Here is a 26,616-nt window from a genome sequence, read left to right as displayed (position 1 = left end):
AAACATCTAACTAACAAAAATCAAATTTACCCACATTAGGAAATTGCTAAACAAGTGTTAATTTTGGAATTTGCATACTAGGACTGTGATCCAGATCACTGCAAATAAACAAAACATGGACTGACATGCCCGCACACAACACACACCTTGACCAGCCTTAACATGCCCCCTTTAGACACACACACTAACACTCCCCTATGAGGGTGGCACATCTTCTGCTCACTGTTTGGAAATAAACTACAATGAGACTGTCATCTGCTCGTGTGGCATGTTGGAGAACAGACTATCAGACTGTGTGTGATGTGTGCGAGACACGTGTGTGCCCTTATGTGGAGCATAAAGACTAGAGAGAGGCTATAAATCAGTCCAGAGCCTTGCAGAGATGACAGCTGTCAGCTTCGGGGGTTAATTAATAGGAATCTGACGATGTGTGTCGGTTAGTGTGTGATTTACTCTGTAGGCACCTACAGTTCTCCCATTTTTGGCCATGTCAGGTCGCTTTCACAAGCGCAGTGGGTCTGATATATTGCGGATGTTTCGACTGCTGTGAAAAATGAATGGAGTTTCACAGCTCTTGAAAAAGCACAGTAAATAATCTCTCTGGTCCAAACCTAGAGACCTGCCTCGCTGTCTTTTGTGTAGTCTTTTAAGGCAGTATCCTGACTGAATTGGAACGTAATAAGTGACCGATTTGGAATGCTCTACATAGGCAGCATTATGACACACAAATGGAGACTAAGAGACGCCACTTTACATTGATTTCAATAAAGTTTAAGTGCAGGCAAAATACAGAGCACACAAATAACATTTTTTTATTATTTTGTATATACACACACACACACACATTCTTGTACATCTATCTTTATGAGGACATTCATTGACAATGCAATCTCTAGCCGCTTACCCTAACCTAACCCATCACAACTAAGTGCCTAACCCGAACCCTTACCCTAAACCTACCCTTAACCTAATTATCACCTTATCCCTAAAACCAAGTCTTGACCCTCAATCAGGCCTTTAAAGGGGTCTCAGAAAGTGAGGACCGGACAAAATGTCCTCAGTTTACATTGTCCTCACTCTAATGGTCTAAAACTCAAACTGGTCCTCGCAAAGATAGTTTTACAAGTACACACACACGCACACACACACACACACAAATGTGGATTTACAAAATAGTTTTTTGATGCAGGGAAAAACTCACCATACACTTTATTTTTTAAGTTTACCAGAAAAAAACGGGGGGGAAAAAAAACGTCCTCAGGTCACATTCACCGCTGTTGTTAATAGATCCAATAATAAAAATGATTGTTTTTAATTACAATAATTTATTCAATAATAAAAACAAATCAATGAAGAAAGATTACTATATTAATACTACTGTGGTGTAAAATAAGAAATAGGCTAATAATAATTAGTCAACAGTAAAATTACAAAGCCAATATTCATGGCTGTAAGGATAACCAAACAAAAACAAATTACTGATAAGCTGTTGATGCGACAGTGTTGTAAGTGTAATACGTACCCACAAATAGAGTATTTTAATTGTAATAAATGCTATTTTAAGTTTTTATTATTCTAGCAAATCCAGGCTGAATTATAGGGTTTGCAAAGAGGACATGGTAATTTAAGCTCTGTTTCAAAGTGTAGCAAGCTGAAGCTGCCTACCTAGGGGGCATTTTAAGGCATCTGTGCCCAGTACGTCTTACAGGAATTGGTTTTTGCAGCAGGGTCTCCAATTCTTAAGCTTGCTGCAAATTGGAGACCCTGCTGCAAAAAACAATTCCGTACTGGGCACAGATGCCTTAAAATGCCCCCTAGGTAGGCAGCTTCAGCTTGCTACACTTTTGAAGAGAGCTTAAGTTACCATGTCCTCTTCTCAAAGACGTGACAAACACAGGAAGAGGGTGAAAGAGAGACAACATTGTACAGTGTAATAAACCCATTTCCCTTAGAAAGCATACGGTGGTCTCTTTCCAGCTTTCTCACACAGAGTCTGTTCTTCTTGGCCTCAGCAGCCAATCCTGCCGTCAATGCTTAGGAATGCACGCGTGCGCACTGCCTCTCTGAGTGTGTACACACACACACACACACACACACACACACACACACAGAGAGAGATAACTAACCACAACATACTTCCTCTGAATGCCCAGACGTACCCTTTCTTTACTCTCAAACACTCGCACACACATTCAACAGTCACCCCCCTCCTTAAAAATGCAAAATGGGGGTGTGGAAAAATCTAGTACAGTAGAGCATTCTTGGCTAAATCAGAGCATTCAGACTGCCTCCGACACTCCCATTTCCTTTAGCAAAACTGTCTGCCACTCATAAGGAACGCAGCGAGCAAGAGTGAGTGAGAGAGCGAGAGAGCGAGAGAGAGAGAGCGAGAGAGAGAGAGAGAGAGAGAGCTACCCTACCCTAATGCTCCCTGCCCTACCCGGATTTCTTTCCCTCCCCTCTGCACTTCCTAAATAAACCCTGGACACTCAAAAGGGAAGGGAGGACTGGGAGAAAAAAGGGGGAGATGGCTGCGAAATACGAGACCAATTAAATGGTCATGAGGAAAGAGAAGCCATTTAAAGAGACTATAAAAAGATGAGCAGCTTTCAAAACAAAATATAAAACGTCAAATATTCATTATTTCTGTCTTGTTCTTCCAGTGATTTTGAGATTTCCACTGGCTCCCAAACTATCCTTCTAAGGAAAGACGATGAGGGACCAATTCTGGCACAGAAACAGCTTGCTGAATCCAACTGTTTTTCCTCCTCTGTCTGTATGGACACAATGTCGTATGGGAAGCTCCTCCTTCCGGCAGCGGGCAGGGAAACCCACAGACTCATGTAGGAGTATCAACACGTTTTTTCCTTTCTCTCCCCATTTCTCCCTCTCTCTCTCTCTCTCACAGTCATTTTCCTGGTTTGCGTTGTCTGATTTTCGGCGAGGAGAGATGGAAACCGAGCAGGCATCCGAAAGCTAGCCCCGATGATGTGACTTCACACCATTCTCGCTGGCTGAGTCATCACAGCCTACGCTACAATGAAGCTTTACACAACCACGTGCCTCAAAAATGCATGAACGCACGCCGAGAGCTTTTCCTCACTGCCATTGATAAAGATGCATGAGGTACGAGGTTGTATCACCTTGTTCGCATCTCTTCCTGTGAGACAAATACGCCACAATCGGAGCACAATCATGGCCACCGGCCAGCTATTGCTGTTGAAGATGAGATAAATTCATATTTTAATATAATCTGTTATTAGCGGCGTTTACTAATTTTTCATACTTAAGAACCAATCGCTAACACCGACTGTTAAACATCAGTGCAGACAAATAATGATTTGGCAGACGATAAAAGAGGCACAAGACTTGAGCCACATTGTCTAGAGGTCAGACTATCATAGACCCTTGAGGGTGGACTCTGTTGACATGGGCCACTAAAAGCAAGGATGTGTCTCTCGGGCCTGTATTTTATGTCCACCTCTCTAACAAACGTTAATGAGGTTAATGGCTCCTGTGCTTCAGTCTGCCAAGTGGCTGACCACAGTGCACCTCCACCATGGTCAGAGAGGAGGCACTTGATATTCTTAAATTAGATAAGGTTGACTGATGACAAACAAAATCAATGATGCACATCTCCAATCTAGCAAAGAGGGTTTCATTTAGATTTATAAATAAAACTATATTTTTACTTTTTCAGATGAAAATGGGAGTGATACTTGTGAAACTCAATACAACAATGCTAGGTTGTTGCTATGTGGTTTATAATATGTTGCTATGGTTGCACACTGGCCCAGAGTCTAAAGAACCCAACTCAAGGCTGGATATCAAAGTCAAAGATTATTTTCAAGCTTATTCTTTTTTTATCCGTCAAGAAAAATTGTAAGTCTGACCATTTAGGGGCAGTTCTGAACTAATGGTTAGAGAGTTGGACTTGTAACCCGAAGGTCGCGGGTTTGATTCTCAATGCCTGCAGGAAACGACATGGGCCTTTGAGGAAGGCATCTTACCCCCCAATCGCTCCCCGGGCGCCACAATGAATGGCTGCTCCGGGTGTGTGTATCCACTGTTTTCAGTGTGTGTGTTCACTGCTCCTAATGTGTGCGCACTAACTTGGATGGGTTAAATGAAGAGGACAAATACAGAGTATGGGTTACCATACTTGGCCATCGCATCACTTCACTTTTAGAAAACTAATAGCACACCTCTCCTCCAAAAGATGTACAATGTAAGGAATCACTCACATCCATAACACAAAACCCCAAAACAAACCAAGACAAATTCCCTTCCTCTTAGTTAATGGCACTTTTATAGCATCAAAGTGTATGTATATGTCCGGATGTACAGGGGCTGAATCAGTCAATTGCAATAGTGCCATGGGCGAAAAGGACAGTCTGGGCCACTCAGACTTCATGTCGTCACAGTTTCATGATTGATTTCATGCCTGGCTCGCACCATTACATCACAAACACCACACAATAACATTCGCACATTTATAAATGAGTACTGCACCCTTGTCTGCCTGCTCTATGGGACACCTGTCATGTAGCGAGGGCCCGTTGAGAGCTCGGTTACAGCCAGCAAACAAAAACATGTTACCTGAGCCCACAGCTCCTCCCTGCACGTCCCTCACGTGACCTTACGGCACGAACAGGCCTCCCGGTGGAACTACCTACCAGCATACAGGCCTAACCACACCTGAAGTTGATAAAACATGGACTATAAATTTAAAAACAATCGTATCTTTAAAGTTTATGATCTCGCCCAAGTCGAGCAACCTGGATGTGCTCTGAAAGGAGATTGTTTGTCAGGTTTTGGCATGTGTTTGTACCAGTGTGCGCAATGCGATCATAGATGCGTCACCTGAGACTACTTTTCTAAGCCACCTGCCTCTCTTTCCCTTTCTAACCTCCATCTCTCCTGAGGGGGGTACTTCACTTCTCCATCCCTCTGTCAACACAGAGAACAAACAGACACTGCCCATGGCCTCTCACACACACAGCTCCGAGTCACCCATGTGCAGTGAGGCTAGGATGCGAGTGTGACATGACAACCTGACAAAGAATGAGACAGGATGGTGAGTGCAGCTGTTGTAGAGTTGTTTATGCTGAGCGGAATTGCACGTTTCAATCTTTTAGGTAGATGTGAAATCAAGTGAAGGCAATATATAATGGCTTTATTATGTCAAAATGTAATACAAGACTTCACTTGTTGTCAGTCATCACAACCTTCACTTTTCAATGCGTGCCCAGGGTGCAATGACCTTAAAAATGACAGGTTACGTAAAACATAAGATCAAGTCAAGTGTTCAAGTTCATCCACTGTGCTTCCGTCGAATGCGACAACAGCGTGGTTGATCAGCACTACATTTATCATTAAAAACAAACCAGTTTTGTGCAGCTAAGCGTGCTTCTGCTCCGTTCTCCGCGTGGATCACTTCTCTCTAGCATCGCTGTCTGAGTTGTGAGCTGTGTGTTGATGTGCGTAGGCTGATGTTCCATCCTCTTCGTACAGCTGCACAGCCTCACTGTGATGTCACACCAATACATGCCAATGATTGGACCTCCACCTACAGGAAACGCCTGTCAGAAAGCCACAGCCTGCAATGTACACGGTCTGCTCCTCTCGTTATCTGCATGCAAGCACAGACGCAAGCTATTCCATGCAAAACAGGAGCCATAGATGTAAAAAATAAAAGTTTTCATGTAGCAAATCAGCATTTATGCCATCAGAAACGACAAAAATCCGTTCATGTCTTTGTGACCATCTTGAAGCTCAGCCTAATATGGTGTCGTGAGGAAAAAGGGTCCGAAGCATGTGTTGGGCAAATATGTCAGATCTCCATCTCGGCCGTGGCTGCCAAAGTTTGCACCACAGAGGCCGGACTCACAGTGCGGCTAAGAAAAGAAAAAACACGCACATATCATTGGCTGCCTACATAAAATACAAAGAAATTGGCATTTTAAAAAGCTGTTGGAACAACGCCTTGGTTTTTATTACGGGAAGCCTTTCCAAACACTACCGTAGTGCCAAAAGTTATGGGAACAGCTCTGTGGTTAAAGACACCAAGTGAGTGATTTCTATTGATGAAAACATTTACAATGTTAACGTAACGTATGCTATGCAGGATGAGGCCTTTAGCGGTGCGCACACACACAGTTATATCAGTTGACCCCAGCAAACTTTCCAAAAAGTCATGCATCTGCCACGACCAGTGGATGTGAGGCGAAAGGAGAGCTCGAGAGGGGAGGTCTTTGTCAATGTCAAAGGAGAAACAATCGAAAACACTAGGCACATTAAGAGCGATAAAACACAAACATCAGCATCCAAATACGGCGTGATGGCTCGACCCGATGGATAACTGAAGGCCCCCCGATGATGTGCAATCAGTTCACGCATGAACAGTCACTCGCCTGCTTCCCATCCAAGATCAAGATCACCTTTTTGCAGCATCATCGTCTATTCATTACGCATTAGGGCCCGTGTTTACCCCATCAAACCGCTCTGATGAATAACCACATTCTTCTGGACCTGTAAACTCCCCGCTGACCAGAGGGAGGGAGCAGTAATCATGAGAGAAATATGACACAGCCGTGTGGGCTGTGCTCTTTTCAATACTGCAGTAAACTTAACGGCACTCTCAAATAAAAGTCATAGTGCTCAGTGCGGTTATTGAACCAAAACGGTTATTGCCGAGTAGTTTTCAGATGCAGATGGTTGTGCGTGAGCTTAAGCAACATCTCGTTTCCTGTCTATTCTTTAGGTGAGGCAATGCACACATCTAGGTTCCTGGTACAACACAAACCTTTTATAGACATGAATTTTCCAGTTAGGTAAACTAATCAAAAGAATGTATTTGATGTGGGCGGTATGACCAAAATCTTATTTCACAATCTGTGAGATTGTCACGATAACAATACATCACAATATAGGCCTAGTTATTTTTGACATATCTTCGCGAGTAAACATAAGAACAAAGATGCAAAGAACAAACAATAAGACAAATGAAAAACTGTTTTAAGGTTAGGGTTAGGTTACAATAGGTCTATACACGGTCTTCATTTTATTAATTAAATATACAATAATTCTTAAGAAACAATTCTTATCAACAACACGGTTTACGTGAATATCTGCCATGCCAAACATTTTGACATAATGTGTGTATTCTAGGGATGGGCTTTTTTTTTTTTAAATATTGTATTTGAATTTTTTTGGGCTCATAATTTTAATATTTGAATATTCATTTATTTAAATGAAGTTTGACGAGAAAGACTTTTTTAATCATTGTGTTTTTGTCACCATTTCTGAACAAGCTTATGATTATACAGAACAAACTTAGATTTATCTCTAGAGGTTTTCATTATACAATGTGTGTAAAAAATAAAATAAAAAAAAAACCGAACAAAAGCAATTAAGCTCAAACAAAGCAAATTAATTAAAAACGCTAAATTACGGTACAGAACATGCACACTTGAGTTAGCATATGGTTATTGTGTTTGTATTGTTTCACATGTTTGACGTTGAGAAAAACAAGAATATCCACATGCTTGGGTGAAAGTTGGCTTGTGAATCTGATTAACAAGAAGGCCGGCTGCAGAGAAAACACGCTCTTCTGACACAGACGTTGCAGGGACACAAAGATAACAGTGAGCTTAGCGAAGCTTCTTTTAATGCTTTGTGCTTTCTGTTCTTAAACCCATCTCCCTTTGACAAAACTTAAAGGAAGCATATGTCTCGAGATAATTTTGCTGTCAGATAGCCTAAGTTGATAGTCGTGAATGCAGTGATGGACAGCTGTCTTTCCTCATTCGACTGGTCCATAACGATTGGTCGAGTGTTTGGATTTCATGCGATTTCTCATTGTGGAGGTAATTATAATAACTCAGTTTCACCTGACTATGTTTGCACACGACATGTTGATTCATTTGATCAAAAGTAATACAATTTTGATCAAAGTAATTCCAAACTTAGCGGTGCCTTGGTGCAGACATTCTGTCATCAAATACAATCAACTTGTTTAAATGCTTCACAGTGCCACCCAATGCATTCAGTTAAAAGTTAAACAGAGTTTTTGTTGGCATGCTTAAGAATGGCACGTTTCAGAAAGGATTCACAGCCAGAAAAGCAACATGTAGCAAAACTAGAATTGCATTTTTATTTTTTTAATAATTATTACTGATCGAATATTCGTATTTAACTATGCGTGCACAACCCCTAGTGTATTCGAATGTTCAAGCGCAATAAACCGTGAAACAGAACTGAGAGAGGCATTTTTTCCATTAATTCATGTTTCTTTACCACTGTAAGCAATTAAAAACTAAGCAGTCCTACACTGTGTACTTTATTTACATACCGCAATATATCAATTGATGCTTTATACTGAAGCAACAATATATATTTCATCATACCGCCCAGCCCTAGAATGCATTGATGTAGCCTAAAACAAGAACAAGATTAGCTGTTTGGTGACAGAGTTTGAGCTACTATGAAAAACACAAAGATGAGTGTGGGTAATAAATCCCATATTCCTCTGTTCCTTCCACAAAGAGCTGCATGTTGTTCATTCTTTTAACTATGGTGTGACATCTTGCCAATATCTCTCGTTTAGTACACTTTATCTTTAAGGAGACACAAATGATCATATAACCCTTTGAGATAACGTAAAAGGGTGAAATGACAGATTGTTGCTTATCGTTTATTATATGAATGAGATGAGATTGAGATTTGAGTGTTGTGTGTTCATTCATGATGCTAATCCAAGTTTAGCAACAAGGTTGCATGTCTATCTTACTGGTATAGTTCAATTTATGTGCTAAACGTTTAGTGAACGCAATGGACGCAGACTATAATCATATTTGGTGAAACACAGCAGCACTGTATTTTCTCTGGTGTGTGTTGTGCACTTGCCTGTGGGTGAGTGTGTTGGCGCTGCAGTGTGTGAGAGTTGATCTAGGGGTGTGGAGGCTTTCATTACCACAACATCAACTCATCCGCCATTTTCACTAAGCACCTGAGAGGAAATACTGCGCTCGAAGACTCGCTGATATTTGACAGAAAACGGCCAAGATAACAAGAAACCCATCTTTTCACATATGCTTAAGTATCTATTTGTCAAATGCGCTGTGTTTGTGCTGGAACAAAGTGTTTGCGTCGTTTCTGCGTAGCTAGCGATTGTGACCGACGACAACTAGCCAACCTCAAATTACCTCACAATACACACGGTTTTCTGAGAGGGAAAGAGCGTTTTAACGACTTCGTTTGGCGTTTAAAAAACCAAATAATCTGTCAGAAAAGTCTATAAAGCAGAACTAATCGCATCGGGTCGACTAATTCAACATCCTCGCGAAAAGCTAATCGGTGAAGCTAACTGTTTAGCTTGCTATGCTAATGCGCATTGATATGAAACGCTCGAGCGTCTTAATATCATTACACAGACGTATAAATCAAATTTCCAACAATAAATATCAAACCAAATCTTTCTCAACCTAAAAGCGCGTCGAGTGACCGTTTGTTCACTATAATTGGCACAACTGCGCAGTTCGCTTGTAAAGCAGCGCGGCTCTGGTCCACTTTGAAGAGAAGCTAAAGCAGATTTAACTACATGAACCGAGCCCGAACCCCCTCCCCCACGGCTGCAGCACTCATTCTCAGCACACAAAACACATCAGACAGCCACTAAATAAGCGCTCACTTTATGCCCTCTTTGCTAAATCAACACATTATTGTGCTAAGTAGTACCACGCCATATTCCGAGCAACGATTAACGCAAATCCAAGAAACAACAGCTTAAAACCCACACCAACGTATTGTAGAGGGTCATAATACTTAATACATGATATCAATCACTAGGCTTTAAAGTGTATATCTCTGGGCTGGGTAATGGGGTAAGAGTGGACCTAGTTAGTGAATGGGTAACTGGAGTTGAAAGGTGTAAACAAAAGCCCTGTTGTTGCAGGCTCTGTCAGAGCACAACGTGCCATTTTAATCATTTCACACCTCTCCTTCTATAAAATACACATCTAAAACACGTGTAAACAATCGTAAACGTGCAAATGAGCATAAAGTTTGAAGATAAGTGGCGGGAATACATATCGTGGGACGTGACCACGACTTCTCCCTCAATTAAACCACTCCAAGCAGTTTTTGTTGCACATCCCAGCCATGTAAAGAGATTATACTGAGTCTTGATCTGTTTCTTTCTTGGTTGGCTAACTTGCTAGCATTTCTCCAGTGACTACTGGTGTAGCTCGCAGCTTTACAACAACGCAAGAGAAACGACGAGTTTCCGCTACTGTTGTGTGCAGCTTTTACTAGTTGTTAACTTAATAAAACAGCGTTATAATTCAAGACCTTTCCTTTTGTGAAGCATTAAATGTGGGTGTGAGCTAGCTAGCCACTTTAGCTGCTAAATTAAGTCATACACGCACCTACTGCTCGGATTGCCCTCTTTACAACAAGCCAGGTGGGATTTATACATCAAAAGGAGGGCTGACAAATGCACAGCAGTGTTGCAATTGCAACTCATTTTGAGGTAAACTAATAATACAAGCCTCAGTTTCAGCATCTACACAAGGATGGACCCTCTTCAAGCAAGTCTGTTAGCCACTGGCATCAAACAACCCTCTCCAATAAACAAACAGATAGTGGTAGGAATTCAGCAGGTACTTACCGTTGATGTCCACTGTAATAACTGTGAATAAAGACACGGGGGACTCGGGTGAGACCCCGCCGCCTGATCTACCACAACCAAAACAATACTTCGCTCTCCACTGCGGATGTGTAACAAAGCTTTACAAATCGCGCTGTGTAGCTCTTGTATTTCGCCTTGTGGTGCTCTAATCCAAATGTACAGCTTGAGTCTGTTAAAACCTAATATTTTTGTCCATATCTATGCCGACAGTTAGAAACTGGATCCCTTCTATCCTGTCTCTTTTCCCTGTGCAAAAATGGCGGCCCTGGCAGAAGTGCCGTGACTCCGCCTCCCCCCGCGCGCCCCCGCCCGGCTCTCTGTCACTGAGCGCGCCGCCCCTTCATTCCGCGGGGTTTCCCAGAGCAGAACCTCAGGGGCGCGTGCAGGAGAGAGTTCATCCACGACAAATGGGAGCGCGCATTCTTATCATACAGTCCAAACATAGGAGTGCTGTAGCCCGCCGTGGAGAATTCAGCCTTAAAGGCTTGGCCTAGCGAGATGCATGCCTAAAGAAGGGAAACATTAATGGATACAAATATTGCGATTAAGATTAGTGGGTTACTAATATTAAGAAAGTTTACATTTTCTTCCCTGTTGTGATATATCCGAGTGAAATGGCTTCTCAAACAAGAAAAAATGTTGGTACTTGATTGTGTACATTAGGAATTGATCACGAGGGCGCACCTTTTTTAAATAATGACACAGTCACAGATAAATAACTTATATTATAAATGGCAATATTCCATAAATTTGTCTATTTGGATTTCATGGTGTCTTTAATACACTTAATAAACCGAAAAAACAAAGGTCATGTCTGAAATTGACAACTATACCCTTATATAGTGCACAATTTTAGAAAAGCCATCAATCCCCCAATGGACCCTAAATAATGGGTGTATAACCGATGTTCAATAAACAACTAGCCACTACAGAATACCCATGCACTGTGAGCATTGCACTAAATTAATTCCCTGCCTTCTGGCATCCATAATGGCCAGCGCCAACTGGGAGCATTCGCGGGCCATGGCCCCCCAAACAAAAGTGTAACGAAACCACGCTACTCGTTTGGGCAGCATAGTGCGGACCGTTTATCAACTGTTACCAATAATAGGCAGCGCAAGCTCAGAACAGGTTTAGCCCCTGTCCCAAATGGCACACTTCTTGTGCACTTGCAGTCTTGTGGACTTACAATGGCCACTGCATGCACGTGTCATTTGGGTGTCCCATTTGTCAATTAAGGTTTCAGAAGGGTGCATGCCAATATGCAACCTCGATGTGCGTCGTGAAATTGTGGATTCAGAGGAAGATCACTAGGGCGTAGGGCTTATTCATTTCAGGGTTCGTACAACCTTTTGAAAGTGAAATTCAAGCACTTTTCAAGATCTTTAAACTTTTTCCAGCACTTCAAAGCTCTAAATATTATCCAATTTAAATGTTATTTTCAAATGTGATGACCAAAAACATTATTTGTTCATCTTTCAAAGACTGTCCCCATTTGTAAAACTAAAAGTTTCAAGATGTAGGAAAACTTAACACTTGGTGGCAAACAAAAAAGACATGAATTACCACTATAACCAGTAGATTGCAGCAGAGGAGCACTCAGGGCCATTGTTAGAGGGGTGAAAGGTGGAGACGATTCTATGGGCCCACAGGGTTTGGGGGTCCCCGCATTTTCAACCAAGGGGGACCTACAGCAACAACCCTAGCTACGGCCCTGGGAGCACTTATTGGCTTATTTCCACACCCAATATTTTTTTCCACACGTTTTGCTTTTGAATTTATATTTAGACATATACATTTACAAAATAGCTACTGTCTACCATTACAAATAAATGTTTGGTAAAATGGTTTCAATCTTTTTCCTAGCATGTCTGATAAAACAATCTGTATCTGCGTGTAGGTGGTAATCTTTTCTTGGGTTCCTGATGTGGAAGTCTAATCGTCAACCCTTTCCCTACACGTGTTTCCTTTTTTATGGAATCCCCACCCCCATTATATCCTATCCAAATGTCAAAACATTTATGAAATAATAAAAAGAGCTTTAAGAATGCGGTGAAAACAAAGCAGGAGGCATCCTACGCAAGTCATTGCCTACTATGGTTGAATACGAACACCTACTTGTGGGGCCCGAAACAGTAAATGGCTGCAAATCTGTTATGTAACCCTTTAAACAAGTGCAGTGTTTTCTTTTTTATTCTGCTCAAGGTAACTGGAGTGAGATGACCACGAGTATAAACACAAACATCTGCAGAAGACTAATGAAACGGCAATATTTCCGTTGGCTGCGGACATGACAGACCTACTCTTTTTTTTTTTTTTCTTCTCTGATTTTTTTCCATTTAGTTAAATCCTTTCAAGCCAACAGTCTCTCAAGTTCATGTTGAGATATAACACACATATTGGACATTTAATACAATTGTTGACCTGCATCATTTTGTCGAAAACTAATGTCATATTGTTGAAGGAGTTTCCAAATGTTGCTCTTCTTCGATCAGACAGCTTCATCCGAGCAGCTCACCCTACAAACAAACACCCTCCCCCATGCTAAACTGGATCTAAACCGCATCCTCCTGCGCATGCGCAGTCTGTGCTATAAAACCAACCACTTGCAGTTGAAGAGCTATGCTACACAGAGTGGAGAAACAGCGAGACAAAGCTTAAAAACTGCGATGTGACGCGAGTACAGTGCATCGAATATGCACTGTTAAAGGAAAACGAAACTAAAGAGATAGTTAAATCGAGCTGTTATATTGTACAGGATTGCCTACGCCAGTCAAATCATCGTCAGGTTTTAACTTTCAAGGACATTGAGATTATAGGTGGATGTTAAGACGGGCTGCATTCAACCAATTCTGGAGCTAGAGTATTATTTCAGTGTCGATATCGTTCATTTTGTTACGCTTTCAAAATGGCGATTTTCTCCGCTCTTCCCCCTCCCTGAATAGAATGAATGACATTGCCCTTGACCAATAATACGCTCATTGTTCTGTTTTCTCGGCGTTGATTGGCTACCGATGACATCATCTGAATTCCGTAAGTGGGCGGGCACTGAGCTGCGAGGGGAGAGCGGCGCGCCCGGAGATCCGTCCGTGTTTGTGGACGACAGTAGGGTGCCATTGACTCCAAATCTCATCAACCATTTGATTTACTTAGATTTCAATGGATCTCTGAAACACGGCGTTATAGAAGAGCCCTTCCACGGAGTTGGCAATAAACATTACTCGTTCGTTTCTCGTCACAAAATCGCAAGAAGATGGCGTCCTCGCTCGCTCGCTCGCAGCACTGCACAAAGCCCACACTGGGCGGGGTCACGGACGGTCCTTCCAGAAAATATCATTGCCGAAAAGCAGATTGAGCTCCTTAAGTGTACGTCATCAGTCGTGTGTTTTAAAATAAACGCTGACTAATAAAACCTGTTAATGGGCATTTATCGTCGCAAACACCGGAATATTGGAAAGTAACGTTAACGTTAGCTGATTTGGGCGTTCGGCGGTTCGTTTTAAAGAATCTATCATAACCGATTCAGTGATTCTTTCTTTTGCGTCATGACGTAATTACGTGGTCCCTTGCAGCATGATGTGACAAAGTACGTTCTCGATCTAAATTAACTTCTCAAAGGCCTATGTAGATATTGATGTTTATATCCAAGCCTATGTGTTTTTGGGGGAATTTCCGCGACTCTAAAGGGTAAGCACGCCTGCCGCTATGACTACTTGATCAGAAGTCAGGCCATCGTCTGTTACGTCATAATAACGGACGCATCTGAGCTGCAGCTGCAACAAAAGAATTGAGCTGCGGGAGCGCGCATTTCCTGTTTCGGTGCTGTACACTGTACTCGAGTCAGGAAACGAATGCAGAAAACATCCCGGCCGAGGTTTCACATCGTTGGTGTGCGATGCCATAATGACTGCATGAGTAATCTGTTTCTTGCGCTCGTTAAGATTGATGTTTGGTAACGTCGTGGCTTTGAGCTGCTCGCTCTTTTCATTGATTGTGTTTCCATAGCCGCCATGTTGTCGATGATCCCACGCCTCCTCTGCTCTAGTCTGTGGATGATCATGATTAGTAAATGGCGTATTTGAGCATTTTCTTCTGTACTGCTTAGTGTGTAGATGTTTTTGTGTATTGGCTCCCTCAAGAAAGTAAAGCCCAAATCGCCATGCAATTTCGTTAGTTGCATTATTTTTAACCTACTATTATTTTTGTCTAATACATGAGGGATGAAATTGATTAAAATAATGTGTAATAAGTATATACTACCAACACAACATACTGTAAACTATGTCTTAGAAACTGATACTTCTTCCAGGACTGAACTTGCCAAAACATCTCGCAGCTTTAAAATGAAATTTAATTATGATGGTTGGTAACCATTTTCAATCAGGGGTCCGGGTCCCAAGGGGTCTTTAAGGTGTCCGTGTTACAGTGGAATTATATATTTAAGTACTGAGTAATAATAATGAACTACATGTATTTACTATAGGGTTAGGGGTCGGGATAGTTGCATGTAATTATGCGTAATTTATAGTTATTACTACAGTAAATACGTGTAACGTGGGCATGTACATGTAACAAGGGCACATTAAAATAAAGTGTTGCAGATGACTTAAATAATTAAAAAGTTATATTGAAATAACCAAACTTAATTAACCCTATAAAGCCATTTGTATCATTTAATACGATGCATTTCTAAGGCATCTAAATGATTGACATGATCCAAACTTTGCTTTAAAAAATCATTTGTACACAATCTTCTACATGCCATCTGCGGTCTAATTGATAGTTCATACTTTTTGTATCAAGTAAAAGGTCCTTTAGTATAAATGCTCACCTTCAGGTTGTGGTACACATGTCTTTTTGCTGTGATTTTTATAAAGTTAACAAAATGCTTTTATTGTTAGTTCTGTTTCAAGATGAACATTTACTAGATTGATGCTTATTTTCTTATCTACAGGCTACTTTATTATTATTAAGAAAAATAATGTCTGTGGCAATAGCTCTACAATATATTTAGGCTTTACGATACTTTTGGGAAACACAGCCTTGGACAATAGACGGCCTTGGTGTTGAAAACCACAGAAGGATAGTCTATCAAGTCAGAAAATAATAATTGTTTATTTTTATTACTGTTTGTGCCAATAAAGTACAATTTCACAGATAAGTATCACTTTTCTCCTTTGTCCTATTTTCAGAGACTGAATTAATGTTTCTTTAAATGCATGCAATAATAAAATCTGAACCTTTGTCTGTATTTCCCATTAAATAAATTATAAAAAAGGGGGGCTACTCAAGAAGCAGAGTCTCTCTTATTTATAGATTACAAACTTTGCCAATTACAGAATCTAACAAAATGGAAAGGAAAAATATAATAATAAAATGTAGTTTTTCAGTGTAATAAATGTAGGCCCATAAATAAATGACCCAACGAAGTAGATATATTTAAATTATTGACAGAAAAAAAATATATATTTTCGTTCATTTCTGTAATCATCATGACACTCATGTTTTATACAGTGTTTTTTTTTTTAATTTAATCTTTTACCAAAGACGCATGAATATTGTGATCGATATTTATACGATCTTTTCTCAGTGGGTATCTGGCGCCCTCTAGCATATAGACAGTGAATAGCATTAAAACGCCTTCTTTTAAGTGACCAATCACAGCGCTCGTTATTAGCAGGTCAAAGAAACACGAAACAGCCGCTGTAAAGGTGACATTTCTCCGTCTGATCACTGCAGTCATTTCGATTAATACCCGTTGTAAAAACACAGAGTGCTGGCACAGACATAAGCATGTCTTCTCTCGGGAGGACGGCGGGTGTCCTCCGAAGCGGCCTGCAGCTCTTCAGGCGTGGACCTCAGCAGATGACCCTCAGAAAGTGAGTGTTTATGATCCGAAGGCTAACTGGCTAAACATGCTCCAGTACGGTCTGTATTTTGTGTCATGGACAATCTAAACGATACTTTAGAAACGGAATAACGGCAGTAATTTAGCTGGAATCTGGATATAAAAGGATAGCCTTAAATAAAAGTAGGTACTCAGATCGTACCATGGTACAGTGACAGTATCAAATGGTAATACCATGGCGGTGAATGATTCACATTTTTATATACTATACTGTTAACCATGGTACTTCAAGGTACAAGGCCAAAAACACTGTGATAACCTACATTTCTCAAAACTACTATCTATCTATCTATCTATCTATCTATCTATATATATATATATATATGCATCATTGTTTGTAATACTGTGGTTGGCATGAGTACCACTAGCCATTACATTTAGTTCTATACTTAACTGTAGATGTTTCTGTGTGTTTTAGGGCAGGAGGCGGCCCTCACATTGAACCCCAGTACAGACAACCTCCTCAGATCACCAAGAACCAGAAGTTCCAGGCAGAGCTGCTCAGCGGGGCCATGTGGTTCTGGATCCTGTGGCACACCTGGCACGACTCGGACGCCATCCTGGTGAGCGGAAACTGCATCAGCACATGATGAGATGAAATGCCTCTGTTCTTAGGCATAATAAACAGACCACCAGCCACTTAACTAAAATGTCTCTTTAGGGTCATTTCCCATGGCCGGACACTTCAGCATGGACCGATGAGGAGCTGGGAATCCCACCTGATGATGAAGAGTAGACTTGCCCTCAACACCCCAATGTACACAATATGAATTCAAGTCATTTACATGCAGAGGAAATAGCTTATTTCTTACCTGGTGTGTTGCCACATCACACATGACTGATTTTTGTCTTCTCCACTTTGCATTTGCAGGTGTGATCGCAAACCCGCACATTTTCTGTAGAGGAAACTGAAAGTTCCTGTTATGTGTATGGACTTATTATCAAGTCTAATTGTAAAAGTTGCATTATAAAAGAAAGGATTAAATAAATAAAAACCATCGACTCTTGAGTTTGTCAATAGAACAGTGTTTTATCACTTAACACTTGGTAAAGGGAAGGGGAAAACAGTGTGATCTACAAAACATTTCCCTCATCTTATATATACATTGCATTGGAGAAAGTCCATCACATCCAAAACTTTTTCAAAGAGAACTATTGAAGAGAAGGAACAGAACACAGCATTTGAAAACACAGTGACATTAAGTCTATACCACAGTTGAGTATGGAAATTAATGCAAGAGCTTAATAAATACTGTACAATTAATGCGTCAAAGCAATGGAAACCTGTGTGAAGAACAGCTCGATTGATCAAATATGAAGGATATGAGCTGTTTTTCCTCAGAATGCTGCCATTTTCAAAGGGTGTCTGTCTACGTGAAGGTTATTGAGTGGGAACGGAGGAACATTTTATCATAAAACACTTGCGGGTGAGCAAAACTCAAAACCGTAACAAAGCCTGAGTTTTAGCGGTTATCCGACTCAAGTCACGTAGATCCAAAATAGTGCATTTGCTTTCTGAACCAACAGACTGATCAAAATCTGTTGGTGCTGATCTATCCTCACAGTCTTACAAACCCATTTTATATACTTTACAGTGGAACACAATTTTGTTCGGAATCTGGGTTTTACATTTACCAGACACAAAATAAATGGGAATATATATACATTTGTTGGCAAGTTTGTGGGAACGAGTACAAAACGAGATTAATATGACGGTGCTGGTGATGAATTCAAAGATGTCACCTGTTTGATGTTCCCTGAGAAAACGTTTCATAGCCTCTCTAAGAAATTCACACAAGCACCACCATTTTTTTTTTTTTTTCCCGCTGAAATTCTTTTTTCCCGCTTCAACAGGTCGCAAAGACAACATAAAGCAACAATATTCAAACAAAGTCAACTTGCGCTAACATTTCAGAGGTAAATTTAACAAGTCATTCAAATTATTATTATTTTAAAAAGTAGCATTAAATGTGTTAACTACAAAACCCATAAAGCTGAACCTAAACAAAAGCTCGTTCCTCTTGAATTGGTAACATTCGAAATTATACTCGTATTTACAGAACTATTCAATGCGAAGAAAAAACGGGAAACTCAGAATGCAATATAAAACCTTAGATCCTTGAAATTAATAAATAAATTATCCAGTCAAAAAAAAAAAAAAACATTTTAAAACAAACCAAATAGAACATAAATTATGCAGAATGAGCTAAAGATCATTGTCAATCACGTGACAAGCATATTTAGTCCTCGCAAACTACATCACATACAGTATTTCAGGGGCAGCGCTCCAGGATGCAGTACCTCTATGCGGCCACTGGGTTGTGACAGAGGCGAATAAATGTGTGACAATACCTTATACATGTACGATTTTCTCAATTTTGCCAGTGTAAAATGACTATTTCGAGTTTCACTACCTTTCGGGATATTTAAAAAAAAAAAAAAAAAAAAAATCCCCGAACCAAAAAGCTTGACTCAATCAGATGCACTTGCAATACAAGGATTGCAAACACAGCCTTCTGCTGTATGTGCATTTGTCTTTTTTAAAAAATTTTTTTTACAAACTAAGGTACAAAAAAACAAAAAAAACAATATTAATTTAATTCACTTATTTAAAACCAATAAAAAGAATTAACACTGTCAAATCAAGGGAAAGTCATATAGTTGTATCTTTGCCACTCTTTGAGTTCATTTGATGGTTCCCACCATGAGAGGACTTCCTGCGCATCCTAAAAGTGCGGCCCACTAAATCATCAATACATCACTCACTGCTGTACAATTATTGCTTAAAGGGGCAGAGGGGGTTGGGAAAGGGTTTATAAACGATCAGCACCATTTCAAAAGCTCATACTCCAGCCTGAGACAATCAAAAGGAGAGAGAAATAGGCAGATTGATAATGACTTGAGGGGAATCCGAGGATCAATGGAACAGTCCCAGTGTGTGCGAGCGCCTGGACACTCATGCTACAGATGTGAGAAGAGGTAGGGTGGGGGAGAGGAGAGGCCTCAGCCCGTGATACACATTAGCCTGTAGGAACACGCGCTGCTCTCTGGCATCCGACCAATTCTGTGCTTCCTCTTGAAACTTTTGGCTGATAATGTTTAAATGTTGTCCAAGGTAAAGCAGTTTCCCTGCGTTGATGGATAATTTGTTGTGTATTTCGTGCGATTGGTGGAAAAGGTGAGCCATTAAACATACCCTGTCACCTAAACATGCACAGTGAGTAAGAGAACTGTGTGCGCGTGTGTGTATGTGTGTGTGATGATAATCCCAGCGTATAAAGAAAAGCAGCTGTGTTGATTTATTACACATAGTCTTATTCTTTCCTCCGTCATGCTACAGGAATAAGCCTTTATGGCGACTCATTTTCAATATCTTCCCAAGCCTCTGTTTAGCTGTCGCCTCTCCTTTCTTGGGACGCTTTCCTGCAATACAACCACAAAAACATGACATTAGTCGATACAAAAAGTTTAGCATGTTCTTTAAAGTACAATTGTTGCAAACATAATTGTTACCCCAAAAATACACATTTTTGGAGTGATCTCCCACATGGGTTTTATGGGTAAACGACATAAGAGGGTCAATGACAGGAAAAATACATAAACAAAATCCTTTAAAAATGTAGTATAATACACTTTATACCATGTTCAAGAAAGGTTTTGACAAATTGAATCACTCTAAAAATGTCATGTCATGTAACCTGAATAAATGTGTGAACAAATATTTTCACTATTTTATTTTTGGTTTAAGGCAAAAAAAAAGTTAATATAATTTTCAATTTACACATGCAAGAAAAATAAATGGTTTTAACAAATAATTCTCAAAAAAAAAAAAAAAATCGTTTACATATTTTAAAGGTAAATTATGTATTTTCAAACTATTCAATTTACAAAATTTAAGGTAAAAAAAAAGTAGTTTTAACAAATCAATTTTCAAAATTTCCATTTACATATTTTTCCAGGAAAAAGCAGTTTTAACAAATATAATTTTTAAAAAACAAAAAAGTATTTTACATATTTTTCAAGGTAAAACATTTTAAAATAAATTTTCAAACTCATTTACATATTTTTCAAGAAAAAAAAAAGTTAACAATTAAAAAAAAAAAGTTTTACATAAGTTGTAACAAATACATTTTTCAAATTTTTTATTTACAAATTTAAGGAAAAATATATTTATAACAAGCAAAATTCTTTTTACATATACAAATTTTCTACATTTTCATTCATAGTTTGTAGTATGTAGTTTTAGCTTATTTTCAAAATTGATTCATGTGTTTATTTTATGTACAAATATCAACAAATTAACTCATAAATATGATTACACCACATGACATTTTACCTTGCCTTGTCATAAAAAGGTCAAATTACTGACTACTTATGGAAGAACAGTCATGAGGCTCAGCATGGGTTCTCTGTCTCTCTCTCTCTCTATTTTTTTTTTTTTTTTTCTGCATGTTGGTTGCACCACATGACCTAATTTGGCAAAAATAATACTACTATTATTTCTTTTAGTGTAAGAAAGTGCTCACCTTTAGTGGCCTGGTTGCTGATGGGCGTGGGGTTGGGCGCATGTCTTTTGGAGGGGTGGAGTGGAGGAGAAAGTGAGCTCTCCCTATATGAATATTCCTCCCCGAGACTCCCATCCTCTCCCTCCGGGCTGCGGGGCGCTGAACAGGGTTCACTGCTGTCCCACATATCACTGCTGCTGTTGCTGTTACTGTTACCCTGACTGCCCCACCAATCGGTCCCTTCTGAAGCCTGCTGACACAGCAGCCCCGCCATGGACAGCATGCCCTGAATGGCACTGTCTGTTCTCGGTGAGGTAGGACGTTCTCTGTGGAGAAAAATGACTTAAATTAGCTTTTAAACTGTGCCGGTTTTCTCAGGTGTGTGAAATGAAGGGCATTCATACCGTTTTAACGCTTGCTTATGGTGGGCGCTCAGATGCTCCACAAAACTCCCTGAGTCTCTCTTGCTTGCTCCATCCTCTTCCTCAGAACTCCCTGACTCTGATGAGCGTTTCTGTTTAGAGAAGGGTGACACACAGGAATGAGATGGCAGAACATGTTTTAAAAGGGGTCATGAACTGCATTTAAATTGTTCTTTGAGGTCCACTTATAATACTAGCAATATTTTTACATCAAAACCCATGCTAATGTAGGAGTAATAGGCTAAATTCTATCCAGTTTTGGACCCTCTCTTTGAAACACTGTTAGGCATGCCACGTTCTGGGAGCTTGGTTTCAATAAAAGCTGTTTTTGAGTTCTGAAAACTTACAAGATATTTTAATAGTACAATGACCTCATATGTCAATAGGCCAAGGAAAATATGATTTCTCAATTCATGACCCCTTTAAGCCATTTAACCAAAAAAATGTGTTCAGCTCGTGGAGAGTTGAATCGACATCAACAGTACCTCGGCACAATCCTCCGCCTCTGACTCCGAGTCACTGTCTGAAGACGCTACACGTGGCGACTCTGCCTGCACAGTTAGACCTGACAAAATAAGATGTTGGTCAAACAAATATCTTTATACATGCTAATCAATCAATAATGACAGAAAAAAAATATGCTTTTGTCTTTTCACAGACTGGCTTCAAGCTTATAGCCAACTCATTTTTAAAGTAAGAGCTATTTTTAACTTCAGGTAAACTGGTATTTCTTACTATGTGTTTGTAATTACGTCAGTACATTACAAATCAGTATTATTTTACTGTTAAGCACACTTTACTGCACTTTGTTATTCTTCTAGTTATTTCCTTTTAGCAGCTGTAATAGCTTACATCCACGTTGCAAAATAAGGTGTATAGTCAGTCTGGATAGCAGAAGCTGAGCTGTGACAACCTCTACAGCTCCAGGGGACTCACCATGATTGAGTGGCTTCTTGATGGTGCAGTGTACTCCAAATTCATCCTCTCGCTTTTCTTTTTTCACTTCTTCTTGTGGGCACATTGGCATTCGTTCCAATTTTATCCTGTGTTGATGGAACTGCAACATTTCCACTCCATTGACTTTGGCTGTCACATTACTGATAGATAACCTCTCCCTGTGAGGAAGGAGGACCAAAACAGAAAACTTTATTCATTAAATTAATATATTACATTAATAAATAAAACATATATACATTTATAAGTTATTAATAAATATACACTACCATTCAAAAGGTGGGGGGTTTAAAATATAAAAAAAAAAAAAAAAAAATTCAAGTCTCTCAGCTCAACAACAAAAAACATTTGAAAACATTTTAATATTTTTGTGGAAACCACAATCTTTTTTTTTTTTTTTCAGGATTCAGTCTTGACTTCACTTTTTCAATTTAGTTAATCCTTGCTAAATAAAAGTATTAATATCTTCTTAAAATTTTTTTTTGACCCCTGACTTTTGATCAGTAGTTTATGTAAGGGTTAATGCCGCTGCGTGTCGGACGGTTCACGCCTCGCCGTCGTCCATTAATACCTGACAATGGACACCTCGAAGGGCATTAACCCGCTTATACCATGGTCACTTGCCAAATAACACATTAGTTTTACAATCGAAATCTAAAGTTTTTACAAACAATAACTTGGTTTCCCTGGTTACGCCTGACGGTTTATTTACTAGGTGTCCTCTATCACTTTTTAATGGACACCCTGCAGCCAATCAGAATCGAGTATTCACCCAGACCATGGTATAAAATATTCTAACTACTACTACTTCTACTTCTACTACTACTACTACTACTACTTCTACTACTTCTACTACTTCTACTACTTCTACTACTTCTACTAATAATAATAATAATAAAAAATAAAATAAAAATATCAAACCATTCCATGTCAAGAATTAAAGAGGTACAAATGATCTCTCAATGTCACTATTCTCACTACTAATTTGGGTATGTCACATTAAATATGTTAAATAATGTAAATGTTTACAAGTTAAATGAAAACAAAGGCATGTAGCCATTCAATTATTTCTTAAATATGTATTTTGCTTACTAAATATTTAAATAAACAGTAATATATATACAAAATGAATATTATTTTCTTTTTCTTATATCATCTAATAATGTCCTTTAATTACTAAAGTTTTACCATTAAATCTTACTGTGCATTGACTGGCATTATTATACATCTCTGGGTCACTCATAATAATGAAAACTAGTGCCTAACAGATAGCTAATTTAATGGTCACAAAAAGAGAAGCTACCGGGACCCTCACCTCATAATTTTGCCATTACAGAGCACCAGGCGCAGGGCATTGTCATGATTCCCATCAACAGCTACTGCAGACACTGAAGACACTTTCTTAAACTTGCCATTCACTTTGGAGCTGAAGGTTGGGTCCTGTTACAAGAAACGAGAGATGTTTTTACTGGAAATAGAATAATTGCATGCTGCTAAAGCAGTGAACCTATCTAATATCAAGGTGAAAATGCCCTCTAAAACCATTTGATAGCATTGCATTACAGTCATATGATAAGGAATAATGAAGGCTAATGTCGCGGTAGAGAACAGATGAGAAATTTGAGCTTCATGCTGCAGTGCATTATGGGGAAAAAAAATCTGACTCGCTCACCTCCACAAGCGGTCCGACCTCCAGTCTCTTTAATACCTCCAGCGTGTGAAGCTCCAGGATGTCCAAGTTAGAGGGCAGTTTGTGGCTGTGATGATGATGATGGTGGTGGTGTCGATGATGGTGGTCTCGTAGCCGCCGAGCTGCACGCCGTGCCTGATATCCTTTCTCCAGTGCTGAGCGTTTTAAAGGGCACTCAGCACTTCCCTGAGATTTTCCAGCTTTATTCGAGTCATCCTGTTCAAGAAAATACCACAGCAAATCACTAGGTTATGTGGAAACACTCATTATATTAATGAGCATATATTTTAGTTAAAAATTAAAAGGATTTTTTTTTCTTAAAGAATTAATGTTAATTTGATTTAACTTGGCTTAGTAAGAATTAAAAATTAACTTAATCTTTTAAATTTAATGAAATTTAAATGAATATTAATAGTAAACTTGCTTTAGTTGAACATAAATTATTTACACCAAGATGTGTAAGAATTAATATTTAATTTAATTTAAAGTCCAGGCTGTGTAAAAATGTGATTTTATGATTTTAAATTGTTTAAAAATTGTAAATTTGCTTTTAAAATTACAATTTAATTTAATACATTTTTAAAAATTTAATTTAATTTAATTTAAAGTCCAAGATGTGTAAAAAATATTTTTTAATTTACTCCAAGCTGTGCAAGAATTCATATTTAGTTTAATTTATTTTAATTTCATTTAATTTAAAGTGCAGACTGTGTAAGTGTAATAAGTTAAGCTTTTAAATTGTTTAATTAAATTTAAATGAATATTAATTGTACATTTGCTATATAGTTTAATATAATATAATATAATATAATATAATATAATATAATATAATTATTAACTCCAATGTGTAAGTTTTAATATCATTTTATTTTATTTTATTTCATATAATTTGATTTAGTTAAGTTTCATTTAATTTAGTTTATTTTGATTGAATTGAATTTAGTTTAAGTAGAATATTGGCAAGACAGAAAGGAATTGTTCCCATAAAATTGCAAAGTGAAGATCAAAACAAAAAGCACCAAATATCTCTTACTGTCACAACAGCTGTGAACTACTGTCTAAATCCCCCATTCAAAAGCACTGGAGCTCCTCGGGCTCGTCTTACCTCCAGGTGGCGGATCTCCTTGGTCAGAGCTTTGATGAGATGGCTTGGCCTGATATGGTCTGGAACCTCACTGTTAGGTTGAGTCAACTGTGGAGGAAACACACAGAGAAAATAACCATGTAGAACAGCCACAGGAGTTTCACTAGAAAAATAATGACACAGTAAAAGCGGAAGTTTCTCTTGCCTCCCTCCTCAGCCATGTCTTCAGCGATGAGATTAAAGCTTTCACCCCGTCCACTAGATAATCCTGAGCTTGACAATTATCCTCCCGCAGCTCTGAAAACACAAACGTTTCAATCTCCACTCCATCAAGAGGCTACATCCGCAACTATTAAGTGGAATGTTTATGTAAAGGAATAACTGACAATACTTTACATTGATATTTCAACATTTTAACATCATATTCACAGTTCTCTGATGTTGGTTAATAGTCACATGACAGTTTAAACAAACAAAATCTGTTTTTAGCAAATGTTTTATTTTCATTTACCCTAGACTAAAGCACTGCAAGAGTTGTCCTGTCCCACTCACCTTTAAGGGTCTCCAGAAGATTTTTGGCCACATACCAGCAGATGGCCTCAAAGTATGGGAACTTGAAGAGATCTGGAGTCTTCAGTCTGCGTTCCATCTCATAACACCTGAAATTAATATCAGTTCCAGTAGGAATATCCGTTTAGAAACAGGACAGGAAAAGCATAGACCGTCTAGAACAGCTTAATCAAAAGGATAAATATTGAGGAATAAATGCAGGGTTTTACCTGAGCTGCATGCCTATGTTTAAGTTATGCAAGAAATTCCCACCAAACGCCATGGAGTCCTGAGAAGTGAGCACTGCATGGATCCAACCTGTAGAGGGCAACAGAGATCAACGTTCAGGCCTCAACAAAGATTGTTCTATGCTGACCTAATTCCCTTTCACAAGCCCTACCATAATTCTTTTATACATTCATTTTATTAGCGATGTCTCTGTTCATATGTCATATGCATATTACCTCCTTTAAACATTAGCTTAAACCACAAACATTTTAGTAGTCTTTTTTTGTAAAGACAGCAGCAAAACACAGTGTACACACAATTCACCTCAGTAATCAGTGTGTAATACACACAAACAAATACACGTCAGCAAAAGCTAAATATAGCGTAATCTCACACCCACACCTCTCTCAGTTTTATCTCTCCCGTCTGGCTGGATGTGTATTGGCCGTCGTGTGCAGACATGCTGCTGAACAAGAGGGGGATTTCTGCTTCGTCATACGTGACGTTCTGCTCGAGGAGGGAAACCCACAAGCTCGCTTTCACACTCCTCAAACACACATGCTGTGATAATGAATCCTTCCCCCTA

General features: G+C 39.2%; 3 protein-coding genes across 7 annotated transcripts in view; 1 reads left to right on the top strand and 2 right to left on the bottom strand.

Moving 5' to 3' along the window:
* Positions 1-10,940, bottom strand: part of kmt2e (lysine (K)-specific methyltransferase 2E) — a 38,019-nt gene extending 27,079 nt beyond the window's left edge. For all 4 annotated transcript variants that reach the window (XM_079870202.1, XM_079870203.1, XM_079870204.1 and 1 more), the window contains exon 1: positions 10,670-10,940. The gene's annotated coding sequence lies outside the window, so the exon portion shown is untranslated. The remainder of the gene's footprint in view (positions 1-10,669) is intronic.
* A 2,789-nt stretch (positions 10,941-13,729) lies between these two features.
* Positions 13,730-17,596, top strand: ndufb2 (NADH:ubiquinone oxidoreductase subunit B2). Of its 2 annotated transcripts, XM_079870201.1 has the most exons (4): positions 13,730-16,569; positions 17,017-17,161; positions 17,260-17,355; positions 17,470-17,596. In XM_079870201.1, the coding sequence occupies exons 1-3, from the start codon at positions 16,484-16,486 to the stop codon at positions 17,332-17,334; spliced, it is 306 nt and encodes a 101-aa protein (XP_079726327.1). In that variant the 5' UTR covers positions 13,730-16,483; the 3' UTR covers positions 17,335-17,355; positions 17,470-17,596. The 2 variants fall into 2 exon arrangements, with proteins under 2 accessions (XP_079726327.1, XP_079726326.1); XM_079870200.1 differs by having other exon boundaries at positions 15,294-16,569; positions 17,260-17,596.
* kdm7aa (lysine (K)-specific demethylase 7Aa) overlaps positions 17,522-26,616 on the bottom strand; it is a 25,374-nt gene continuing 16,279 nt past the window's right edge. The window contains exons 8-18 of the mRNA XM_079870199.1: positions 26,033-26,120; positions 25,806-25,912; positions 25,459-25,550; positions 25,275-25,361; positions 24,152-24,385; positions 23,795-23,919; positions 22,462-22,640; positions 22,011-22,090; positions 21,508-21,617; positions 21,125-21,429; positions 17,522-20,021 (exon numbers count right to left, since the gene is read on the bottom strand). Of these exons, the coding sequence (XP_079726325.1) occupies positions 19,933-20,021; positions 21,125-21,429; positions 21,508-21,617; positions 22,011-22,090; positions 22,462-22,640; positions 23,795-23,919; positions 24,152-24,385; positions 25,275-25,361; positions 25,459-25,550; positions 25,806-25,912; positions 26,033-26,120 (1,496 nt within the window). The 3' untranslated portion in view covers positions 17,522-19,932. The remainder of the gene's footprint in view (positions 20,022-21,124; positions 21,430-21,507; positions 21,618-22,010; positions 22,091-22,461; positions 22,641-23,794; positions 23,920-24,151; positions 24,386-25,274; positions 25,362-25,458; positions 25,551-25,805; positions 25,913-26,032; positions 26,121-26,616) is intronic.

The sequence above is a fragment of the Squalius cephalus genome (genome assembly GCF_949319135.1).
Source record: "Squalius cephalus genome assembly, chromosome: 4".
Lineage (NCBI taxonomy): Eukaryota > Metazoa > Chordata > Actinopteri > Cypriniformes > Leuciscidae > Squalius > Squalius cephalus.
Note: the sequence above shows the minus strand (reverse complement) of the source record. Positions and strands in the feature narration are given on the sequence as shown.